At 41.5% G+C, this 12600-nt stretch overlaps 1 protein-coding gene across 1 annotated transcript in view; it reads left to right on the forward strand.

Annotated features, from left to right (window-relative positions):
• MAP4K5 (mitogen-activated protein kinase kinase kinase kinase 5) overlaps positions 1-12600 on the forward strand; it is a 95489-nt gene that overhangs the window by 81034 nt on the left and 1855 nt on the right. Inside the window, exons 28-31 of the mRNA XM_040970023.1 lie at positions 717-785; positions 2112-2204; positions 4411-4481; positions 8212-8267. Coding sequence (XP_040825957.1) covers positions 717-785; positions 2112-2204; positions 4411-4481; positions 8212-8267 — 289 coding nt within the window. The remainder of the gene's footprint in view (positions 1-716; positions 786-2111; positions 2205-4410; positions 4482-8211; positions 8268-12600) is intronic.

Here is a 12600-nt window from a genome sequence, read left to right on the forward strand (position 1 = left end):
GAGGAGGCTCCTGGATCCTGGCTTCAGATGGGCTCAGCTCCAGCTGTTGCGGTTACTTGGGGAGTGAATTAACAGATGGAAGATCTTCCTCTCTCTCTCCTTTTCTCTGTACATCTTACTTTCCAATAAAATAAAAAGAAAAGAAAATAAATCTTTAAAATAATATTAAGTGGCAAGAGTTGCATCATGCAAAGAAGTTATTGACAATATTGATCATTACTAACTCATAATTATAGGCCTCCCACAACAACACTAGGAAAATTACTCTAATAATTTTATTTATTTTTGTGCTGCTTTGAGTTCTTGCGTTTTAATATTTCTGTCATGCTATGATTCACCTAAGTGATATTATTTTTATCTCCCATTGGCTTTGCAAAATGCAGAGCAAAATCCAGCAGTAGTGTTTAGAATGATCTAGTTTTCCTCCCTGTATTTATCCTTTGCTTTATCTTACTCTTGTAAAAACAATTCCTTTCTAGAACTAACTAGATGTGTTAATTAAATGTAGTCCTTTTTTTTTTTCAGCTCCATTAGCCACATTAGACTTTATATTACATTTTTTAAAGACAAAGAATAATTTGTGCTGTATTTCAAATTTTAAGTCACAGCAAAAGCCAGAATTTGCATTTATTTTCTGGGTTCTGGTTTTTGTTAAATGTACTGTATTTCTTTAAAAGTGTATTGTAGTATAACTGTAACACTGTTTTCTCCCTCAGGCAGCCAGCAATTAGATTCCATCCATGTAACACAGTTGGAGAGAGATACTGTTCTAGTGTGTTTGGACAGTGAGTACAATTTTAAAGTTTATTTTCAGTCTACTTCTTGATAAAGCAGTTCTTGCAATGGCATTGAACCGTTACACCATATCTCAAGATTTTCATTTTACCTTGAATGACCTGCTTAAGCAGGAGAAAAACCAAATTGACCACAAATACTAATTTACCTTTCCATTAGTACTATCCTATGTCACTTTCTTCTTTGTATTGACCTTCTTGAAGACATTATCTATGAACTGTGTGCCAGAAACTTGCGGGAAAATGCTTTGTAGACTCACAGTTCATTATAATGAGTGAAAATGAAAGGCTTTACTGACTTACATAACAAAATCATTCAGAACCATGTCAGAGTGCATTTCTAAAGTACTTATGGGTCTGACACCTGCAGTTAACAATAGTGATTCTTTAGGTGCAGGGAAGAGATGTATATTAACAGGAACTTTTAAATTAGCCAAATAATCAGATAACCAGGGTTTATTTTATAATACTGAGCCATTAGCAGTAAGCACCTACGTACCTCCTGAACTGTCAAAGGAGGTAAATCATGCTTTGTTTTCATTTGGTGACATTTTAGCACAGTTCTTAAACCATTCATTTATTTGGTCCTCCATTTCCCAATTAATCAAAATAAATAGAAAAACCACTTTGCTGAGGTTTCTGGTTTTTTTTTTTTTAATAAGAGATCAGAGGAAAGCTGCAAAAGCTGATTGTCAGCTCTCCGATGTGTCATTCAGTGTTAGTGAGCAGCAGTGGAGCTGGGTGGGCCATCTCCAAGGGGGTAGACAGAAGAGAGCTCCACACACAGAAAAGCTGTCTTCAGATGCAGACACGCGAGGGGGAGCTTACAAACAAATGGGCAAAAGGAGAATGCAATTATTCATCTGTTTTCTGTCCGAGTTTACTGTACTTGAGCTACTGTTTCTCGCTCCATGTACCTTTGTAGAATATAATTCATATACTCACTATATAATAGTTATGAATTATTACAAGTATTTCTTACATTGTTGTCATTTTAAGGGAAAAAATAGACTCATGGTGTTAAATATTTGACACCAAGGCAGCCACTCTCGAAGAAGAAAATGAGATTTTAAAAAATGAAACTATAGATGTTCCGTATATAGAAAAGAACAATAGCAGAATTGCCATCTATCAAAGGAGGCAGTTTTATGGCTAATTTTTGAAACTTCAGTAATGATGCTTCACTGGGCACACTTGAATGATGGATAAAATCTATCAAGTATTTATTTGACAATTATGTAAAATTCATCTATCAGTTTACATTTATTTTAGCAGATTTGCCTTTCCAGTCTTGATTTGCTTTTTATTCTTTTTAAGAATTTGTAAAAATTGTAAACCTACAAGGAAGATTAAAATCAAGTAAGAAATTGGCCTCTGAGCTAAGTTTTGATTTTCGCATTGAATCTGTAGGTAAGTCTCCTTTCTTTACTGAATGAGTTTGGAGTATTTGCCTTTGCTGTTTATTCAAGGCTTTGGGTTGTCTAGACCAGCAGTGGCTCTGAGAAGTTTTCTGTGCTGACAGAGATGTTCCCTGTCCGTGCTCTTAAATAACAGCAATTAGGAAATTCCTGCAGCTGGTAAGCACCTAGCAGGGCTGGTGCTACATTTGCAGTGTTAAAGTTTCACTTATATTTTAATTGATAACCATATGCAGCTAGTTGCTACCATATTTTGCATATTTTACAGTATACATAAAATCGTATTGATTCATGAATATTTAAAATTGGAAATCATAGTTTGAATTTCTGTTCATTATTCCCCTTCCTGCTCTTTCCAGTGAGGCGTATTTCTCTTTTTGTTTACACATCAGGAACGTGTTTCTATGATGTGATAATGGTGTTGGATTACTGTTAATTTTTGTATATAAAATCCTGGTTTGTATATGTTGATGTTTACTGCCACCTTTTCCTATATGAAAAGCAAGTTACCCACTTTTAATTTGATTCTTATTAATGAATGTTTTACTCTGTAATAGTCATTGGGTTTAGCAATAGAAAGTTAATAATTTATCAATGTTTGTATCCTCATTGATGATATGTTAATAATTACTTTTCCAAGTAGAACTAGAACTTGTATTTTAAAAAAAAAACATAGCTAGACACAATCTGAGCAGCTGAGAATATCATTCTGGCATAAATCAAAGAAATGAGTTAATAAAAATTTGGTATTTTTTACTTGGACCATACAAAACATACATATTTTATAATTAAATGCATTTAAACACATGCTTTTTCCTCTTAGCAAGGTTTCTGTTTTTTTTTTCTTTGTGAGTTTCTCAACTAGAATACTGATTTGTTACAAAAAATGTCTATATCCCTGTGAGACCCTTGAGATAAAGATATTTTAGTTTTGGTTAAGAAATTGATTTACTAGAGTGGAAACCCAAACCTCTGTGTAGTAGTTAGGACAACAGGAAATTTTGAAACTAGTTTCTTCTTTTACTCCATCATCCACAGATACTACTTGTTGGTTTCTAGCATGTCATATTTGCTAGAGATTCTGATACATAGATCGTTAGTTCCTCTTCATTTTTACCAAAACATACAAGTTTTCCATATATGCAGAATTATTTAGAAAATTTTAATCGTTATACCAAAATTTGTTTTCCTTAAGCTAACATCATTTGTTGCCAGTAAACCATGGAGTAATTACAAGGATACTGCTGGATAAGAGTCACGTCTAATCTTTTCCTTTTAAAAATAAAACCAGTAGCCAGGTATTTTAATTAAACTGAATTTTGTTTCCAAAACATTCTTACATAAACGTTTTAAATAGAGCCAATATTCTAAACAAAAATGTTAAGTAATTTGCAGTCCCTTTCTCCAATACCTTTTAAATTTCTTATAAATTATTATTTGTTTATTTGGGATGCAAGGAGACCAAGTAAGAACACACGCATTCCTGTCCACTGATATACTCCCCAAATGCCTGCAGTTGTCAGGGCTGGGCTGGAGCCAGGAACACAGGCCAGGTCTCCCACTTGGGTGACAGGAACCCAGTTTCTGGAGCTAACTGCCAGGACCTGTGCTGACAAGAAGCTAGTCAGAATCCAGAGCTAGGAATACAATGTAAGCACGCGAATGCAGGATGCTTGCTAAATACCTGCTCTCATCATCACCTTTAGCTTTGTTTTTCTTTTTAATTATTTCTAACACATATCTAGTAGGTGACTAAATGCCAAAACTTTTGTGTAAGACTTGATTCACAGAGCATAAATATTCCATGTATGGTTAAATTTTCATTTGTGGGGAAGGTATCTTTTAAATTAATTTTATAATATGGAAAATGTGAACATAAAATGCTTGTTTAATATTTACTTCTGAATACATAACAGTATTAATGTTTTTATCCAAAAACGCTACTATACAGCTTGTGAAAGTGCAATCCATATGTGGATATGGCTCACATTTAAATGAATGCCTTTTATATGTACATTTGGAAACTTGTATAACCATGCCTCAAGAAATACTTCGGCTCAGACATGTCTTAGCCACAAAAATGTTGAGAAATAATGGTCCAGAATAGCCTTATGTTACCATTTATTAAAACCAGTTAAGGGAGATTTATAGTGAAGTGCTCTGTGCTTTTAATTTCAGTTCTCCCTTATCTTTTTCAGTGTGCCTTCAGGACAGTGTATTGGCTTTCTGGAAACATGGAATGCAGGGCAAAAGCTTCAAGTCAGATGAGGTAAGGCTCTCAGATTATCTCCACTGAATCCCTCTGCGTATTGTAATGTTGAAATATTTGTTTTAGGCATTTCCTCTGTGAACCCATATTACTGTCATTAGTGCCTGTGAGCCAGAAGGGCTGAAAAGCCAATGTTTCCCCTGTATGTGGGCTCACTTTAATATTTTTTAAGTCTCAGTGGCCACAAGGAATCGCAAAATATATTTTCACAATTTCATTGCTTTTATTTACAAGTAATAAAATTGTTAAGTTTATTTTACTTGTCTAAATTGATTGTTTTGTATAATCTGGAAATAGGTAACTTCTTTTTTAGTATTGTAGTTAAAATTGTAAAAATTAGTAAGGACTAAGGGAAAATCTAAGAGTATTAATTTGTTTCAAGACATAATTATAAACAGTATCAAGCCTTTATATAATACCTTGCCAGATACTTTACAATTGTTAGGTCACTTAAGACTCATAGTAATCCAGCAGAGGTAGGTGTTAGTCATATTCTCATTTTTACAGATAGAGAATAGTTTAGTAATTGACCCAGGGTTACATAGCTAGTTAAGTAGCAAAGCCCTTCATATTTATACTGAGGTGATCAAGACATTACATGCAGAAGATGGGATTTGGGATTCCTCCACGAGGGATAAATCCTAATCTAACAAAGACATTGCATATTTGAATACCTGGATTAACATATCTGGTTACTGACTCATATTACTAAGTATCTCCAGGCACCTTTATTCGATGAAACATGCAGTAGTACTCACTAGCATACAGTTACTTGCTCTTATGTGCTATTTTCACTGTCATTCCTATGAGTAGAAATCATAACTTAAAAAAAAAAGTATTAAGGGGCCATTGCTGTAGCATAGCAAACCACCACTATAGCAGGTAAAGCCAGTGCCCACGGTGCCAACATCACAAATGGGCTCTGGTTTGTGTCCTGCTGCTCTACTTTACATCTAGTTCCCAGCTTGTGGCCTGGGCAGGCAGCAGAAGATAGCCCAAGTGCTTGGGCCCCTGCGGCCATGTGGGAGACCCAGAGGAAGCCCCTGACTCCTGGCTTCAGGCCAGCACAGCTCTGGCCATTGCAGCCATTTGGGGAGTGAAGCAGAGAATGGAAGATCTTTCTCTCTCATTGCCTTCCAAGTAAAATAAATAAAGCTTTAAAAATATTAAGCTGGAGAGGCAAAGTGAATGTTTGGCACAGCAGTTAAGCTACTGCTTAGACACACACGTTCAGTATTGAGTACCTGAACTCCCAATTGCAGCTTCCTGCTAATGTGTACCCAATGAATCAACAGATGTTTGGGAAACTTGAGTGAAGATTACGGCTTTAACCTGGTCTATCTCCAGCTACTGCTAACAGCAGATGGAAGTGCTCTATAAATAAATGCATAAATCTACATAAGATGCCCTTTTTCACCATAAATTCTTTTTCCTGTTTCTAACTCATCTTTCTTAACTCTGTTTCTGCCTGTATATTGTTCATCCTTCAAGTTGGCCCAGCTGATGTTTCTTCCTCTTTCATAAAATAATCAGATATGCCAGTCCATGTCTCCGAAGTTAACACTCTGAAAATCAGCTCATGATGTCACATGTGATTTTTGGGGGTGGAGAGGCTTCTTTTAAATTTTTAAATTTATATTACTCACCATGATGTGGTTTCATGGGTTACAGGAATTCCTCCCCTGACTTCCTTTCTCCCTTCCTGTTTCCCCACCACTGTTTTCTCTCACATAATAATGTAGTTCTTGGGCAGTGGTCACAAGTCAACATTCTGCTATTTAAGTGTATCACTGCAAGTAAGTATGTGCAATGAAGACAGGCTAATATCCTACTGTCAGGGTGTCCTACTGTCCTGGTTTCATTGGAGCCTCCTTTTATTCAGGAGTAGATATGCATGCTGTAATGCATCTTCACTTCCTGGTTTGCTAGTCTCCATGATACAGTTCTTCTGTGAGAATATGTGTACGTGCATGTTTACCTATAGTACTATCTTATATTCTGCATGAAGATTGCCTTACGTCTGAAGAACATATTATACTTTTCCTTTTGGGATTGGCTTATTTCACTCTGCACAGTGTTCTCATTTGGGACCATTTTTTTGCAAACGGTAAAATTTCATTATTTTCTTTTTATTTATTTATTTATTTATTTATTTATTTATTTATTTATTTATTTATTCATTGGAAAGTCAGATATACAGAGAGGAGGAGAGACAGAGAGGAAGATCTTCCGTCCAATGGTTCACTCCCCAAGTGAGTGCAACGGCCGGTGCTATGCCAATCTGAAGCCAGGATCCAGGAACTTCTTCCAGGTCTCCCACAGGTGCAGGGTCCCAAAGCTTTGGGCCGTCCTCGACTGCTTTCCCAGGCCACAAGCAGGGAGCTGGATGGGAAGTGGAGGTGCCAGGATTAGAACCGGTGCCCATATGGGATCCCGGTGCGTTCAAGGCGAGGACTTTAGCCACTAGGCCACGCTGTCGGACCCGAATTTCATTATTTTCTGATGTAGGTTTATTAAGTGTCTCTGCCTGGGCAAACTGTTAATTCATTTTTAGCAGACTACTTTTATGTTTCTTTTTTTATCCATAATTTGTTGGTTTGGGTTTTTGCAAAAGCTGACCCTGGGATAGAGATTCAAATGCTGTTATTTTACTTGGGAGTGAATTCTATTTTTTTTTTTTTGTTAGTTTTTTTTTTTTTTATTGGAAAGGCGGATATACAGAGAGGAGAGACAGAGAGGAAGATCTTCCGTCCGATGATTCACTCCCCAAGTGAGCACAACGGTCGATGCTATGCCGATCCGAAGTCAGGAGCCTCTTCCGGGTCTCCCACGCGGGTGCAGGGTCCCAAAGCCTTGGGCTGTCCTCGAGTGCTTTCCCAGGCCACAGGCAGGGAGCTGGAAGGGAAGCGGGGCTGCCGGGATAGAACCGGCACCCATATGGGATCCCGGGGCATGCAAGGCGAGGACCTTAACCACTATGCCACCGCACCGGGCCCAGGGGAGTGAATTCTAAAAAACAAGTGATTGGATTAAAGATATAAAATGGAATAGAACCAAAAATTAACAAGCTGGTTCTCACTATGGACAAGTGAGGCTCAATCCAGGAGGGACCACTAAGGAATGTTGATGAATGCACTACAGAAGTGAGATGGGAAAGCTGAATCATTCATGCACAAGCTGTTTTCCATGTTGGTTAAGGATTGACCTCAAGGGTGCAGATTCCCCATGCTTCCAGATAGTTCTTTAGTACTTAGCCTAGCACCTTTGCAGCTTGAAGGAATCAACAGAGGAACAGCACAGTATATACCAAGGTGAGGCCTTGCTGTTTGGGAGTGCCCATCACAGTCACATTGAAGTCAGATAAGCCATGGGTCCACCTCAAGCACCTGAACCAGGAGTTAAAGCAAAGAGCAGGACTTCGCAGCCCAGCAGATCTGGGGAGGGCTGGCCCTTGAACAAATTACTTGGCTTCTGGGAGCTTCACTTTGTTCAGTCAGATGAGGATTCTAATTCCTGTCACAGAGGGGAAAGTACCTAACCCATACTAGGAATTTCACAAACATTGGTTCATTTCTAATAGGTACTTCCAGTGAAACATAATTGATATTTCAGTTGAGGAATGTGTCTGCCAAAAATTATTTATTCTATTTAATACATCTAAATTGTCTTTAAGTTATTTCATAAGCAGCATGGGAACTAAGCTGTTACTGACAAGTATTTTCTTTCACAGGTTACCCAGGAGATTTCCGATGAAACAAGAGTTTTCCGCTTACTTGGATCTGACAGGTAATGTGGCATTAATCACAAGAATGCAGAGACCGTGCTCTTAACCTTAACTCTATCAGCAGCATGTAATTATGTCTCAGTCAAAACTCGTACAGGATTCACTGACTAAAGAAAGTCTTCTTTATCATTAGAGAGAGTGTACATGTTAGGTCAAGCAGTCAGCGTAAGAATCCTATTCAACCAGTACGAAATGTGTTAATATAGGTATTTCTTTAGCAGCCATGGCTGAAATAACTTACACACCCTTGACGAAGGGAAAGGAGCCAATGGAGATAGGATTCCTGAACAAATTTGAAGAGTTTTAAAAGGAGAAAAGTATTTTCTGGAAAATGATAATGGCTATAGTGAATAGAAAGATAAGTAAATGAATTTTGGAAAATTTGAAAGTAGTATGGGTGGCAGAGGGGTGGAAGGGAGGGAGGAAGGAAAGGAGGATGGAGTGATTTGAGGGCAGCAGTATCCCTGACTGTAGAATGGCAAACCCTTAGCATCTGCACAAAGGCCTGGTGATTGTGGTGCAGGGGGCTCTGTAATGCGGCGTAGTGAGAGCAGCCTGCAGAGCTCACAGATTGTATCAAAACCATTTCTGTCACTGACTTGTGCCTCCCCAGAGATCTCTCCTCCTTCGGTTCCTCCTTTGTCTGTTGTCTCACTGCTCTGCTCTATGAAACCACTTTTCGTATACCATCACCTTGGTGTGGTTAGTTTCTTTCTTGAGCATCTCACTACTTTTAAGTTATATATCTTAGCCAGAGTGCTTGTATCAGTTTTGAAAGTGGCAGAAATGTTGCTTTGTTGTTTAAATACAGATATTTGTATCTATAAAGAAAAATGTAACTATCTCAACAGTGAGTACATTTGGGCAGTTGAATTTAAGTTACTCTGTTTTTACTTCTAGTCATCTGTAATATACCTGTATGATATAAAGTACATATTACTAGTTTTTTGTTTTCATTAAGCAAGTTATAACATGTTGCATAAAAGTCATGCACTAGAAAAATATGAGCCGTCATTTGGCACACTGAATTAAGCCACCACTTACAACACCAATCAATACCATATCAGAGTGCCAGTTTGTGTCCATTTCACTTCCAATCCAGCTCCTTGCTAATGTGCTTGGGAAGGCAGTAGATAATGACCCAAACGCCTGGGCTTCTGTGACCCATGTGGGAGACCTGGGTGGAGTTTCTGGCTCCTGGTTTTGGCCTGCCCAGACCTAGCTGTTGTGGCCATTCGGGAAGTGAACCAGTAGATGAAAGAGCTCTATCTCCCCACTTCCAGTCTCCCCATCTCTTTGCCTTTCAAATAAACAAATAAGCTTTGTAAAAAGAAAAGTATGAAGTATGTGTACCATTTCTCTTCCCATCCCGCCCTAGAATTTTTTTCTCTGTATGGATGTATATTTGTTTTATTCTCAAACCCCCACAAATAAAATGTCATAGTTTGGTAGTTGATTTTCTGTCTTCCTAGCAATCGTTTGGCTGTTTCCCTGACTTTGTTCCTAGAATAAGGGGGAGAGGTCCCAATTCATATCTTTTGTAAAAACAGAATTAGAATCAAATACTTTGAAGAACACTTTGGATGATTGTCTCTTTTTTTTTTTTTTTTTTTTAAATAAATTTTATTTTGACATTCTTTACATAGTTAATTAGGGTAAGAAGGTTCAAGGGCTACAGGAAAGTGGATAATACTAATATGTTTTCCATATTGTTACCTTCATGTTTAAAAGGGGGGTATTAAGGGAGAAGGCCCACCCAATTTCCCACCCTCCCCAAGTCCCGGGTGTAGGGCATGCTCTGAGGTTCTTGCTCAAGTGGTTTTGATATTGCAACAGTTATGAATCGCTGTCAATCTTGCCGCTCCAAGCACTATGAGGTCTTTGAAAAATCCACTGATTGACATAGTCCATCATAGCTTAGATGGTTGGTTGACCTGTTCTGTCTTCTCTCTTTTCTTCGTTAGGGTTCTGAGTCCAGCATTTAGATTAGGAAGATCTCCAAAGAAAGTTCTTGTATGTGCTAACAAGTACAGGGCCTGGCACCGTCCATCGCTCCAATCAGCTGGTGGTTGCAAATGCTGGGTTGGTTCTGTTTTCACTCCCGACTTCCACTGGAACCAATGGGTGTTGCAGTCCAGTCTGGTTCTGCCCAGCACATACTTGGCCCTCACATAAACCAGCGGGAGCTGTAGCCTAGGTTGGAGCGACCCACAATAACCCCAACCAGGCCCACCCCCTACCCTGGTTTGCCAGTAAGTGTAGCAGTAATCCAGTCTGTCCCACATCCCATTCCACCCCAGCCGCTGTCTTAGTTTTATGTCCTCCCGTGGAAGTGGTAACCCAAGAGGGATGAGCCCACTATTTCCCTCCCAGGCCTCTCCCACTCCCAGATTCCACTTGATGCTGCCCAAACAAACCTCGCCCACTTTAATTTTGTTTGCACCAGTAGGAATAATCCGCCCAGCCTGGCTTTTCCCTGATCTAGTCCACATGAGGCGCACAGGTGTGGTAGCTCTGCCTAGTCTGGTCTGCCCCCATCCCAGCCCATGCTCTCCTGCGGAAGTAGCTGTCCAGCAAAGGAACCCTCCCTTATTCCCCTGCCAGCTCTGCCCACTTCCTTTCTTGTTCTCAGGCTGGTTGGGCGCTGCGGTCCCTTCTGGTACAGGCAACCTCACCTCAGCATTCCATAATGTGCACTAGTCTTTGTTGCGACCGACCCTGGGTCGACCCACACTGGTGCCTGGATTTGCCAGTGGATGATGTGGACAGATTCAGCCTGGTCTTGCCCCCACGTCTGCCAACTGTATGCCAGTGGGTAGGTTTCCATGGCCTTTTCTGGGCTGTTTCCTATCATGTTTCTTGCGTTTACCTGCTGGGTCTGTGTCCTGCCAGAGGAGTTGCCCAGGCTCCTCCATCAGAACCTCTCCCAATGCCAGGTTTCACGCTTACCAGTGGGTCCATGAGCCAACCCTACTCAGTCCACCTCCTGTCATAGCAGGAACTGTGGCTTTTCCTGACTGGCCTTCAACCCAATCTGGTTCTTGCTGTTGGATGTTCCAGCCCAGCCATGGTTTGTCCATACCCACGTATGGCTCACACATGGCTCAGTAGGGGTTTGAGACCCTGCCTAGTCCATCCCACATCTGCCCTGGTCCTCCAGAACACCAGGGGGAGTCGGGGTCCGGCCCAGTTCGGTGCATCCAATCCCAGTCCACACTTGTGCCAAGGGAGACTACAACTGTTTCCAGATCAGAACGCAGCCCCCTTCCAGGCCACGTGCCTCTTGGTGGGAACCTCAGCCCAGCTAGGGTTGTCCCCTTTGCTCCCCAACCGGGTCCGTTCCCAGGCATAGATCACATGCCTGCCAATGGATGCTCTGACTCAGCTTGGCACAGCCCCTCCCCTGTCCCGAACTCTGCCTTAGACACTGTGGCTTAGCGTCCCAGGCTCCCACAGACCAGCAGGTACAAGAGCCTAGCTCGGCATGACCTTTGCTCCCTCCTGGTTTCTAGTTTTACTTGTGGGCTAAGGTTTGCTCAGTCGTGCCTAATCTACTCTGTTCCATTACCAGTTGACACATTGGCCAACTGTTGGAGCTACTTGTGCAGGGCAAGCCCCAAGCCATAGCTTCTGCATGACTGGTATTTGGTGCTCAGCATTATTAGTGATTACAAGTTTTGCTAAGAAAGAGTTACTGCCTGTTTCAGGTCCAAGAAGCACAATGGGTTCAACCTGGAGCTAATTAAGCAGCAATTCAAAGAACCAAATCCCCAGAGCTCCCCAGCCGGGCGGCCAGCAGGCGGAGCCTGGCACCAATGGCCCCATGAAGGCGGCGGGTGGGCCCCGGACCTGCCCAGTCCCGGAGGCCTCCCCCCCTCGGTCTACTCACCCCGAAGGAAGCGGCCCCCAAAACCCAGCAGGCCCGGGGAGGACGGCTCACCATGTGCCCATGGCGGCCGTCCGGGATCCAGGCATGAGACGCCCCGTCCTGAGACCCACCAGCTGCCAGGAAGGTGCTGGAGGTTTAAATAACCCAGGCCCAAGGTCGCGCCCCTCCCAAATCCCATTCACCGCCCCATGAAGGTGGCGGGTGGGCCCCGGACCTGCCCAGTCCCGGAGGCCTCCCCCCCTCGGTCTACTCACCCCGAAGGAAGTGGCCCCCGAAACCCAGCAGGCCCGGGGAGGACGGCTCACCATGTGCCCATGGCGGCCGTCCGGGATCCAGGCATGAGACGCCCCGTCCTGAGACCCACCTGGATGATTGTCTCTTAAGAGTCCTGTTATACCTTCTTCCACCCTCTTCCTCTTAGTGTAAATGCCTGAAGCAGAATTACA

Source organism: Ochotona curzoniae, unplaced genomic scaffold (assembly GCF_017591425.1).
Source record: "Ochotona curzoniae isolate NIBS_2020 unplaced genomic scaffold, NIBS_Ocur_1.0 scaffold_4701, whole genome shotgun sequence".
Taxonomy (NCBI): domain Eukaryota; kingdom Metazoa; phylum Chordata; class Mammalia; order Lagomorpha; family Ochotonidae; genus Ochotona; species Ochotona curzoniae.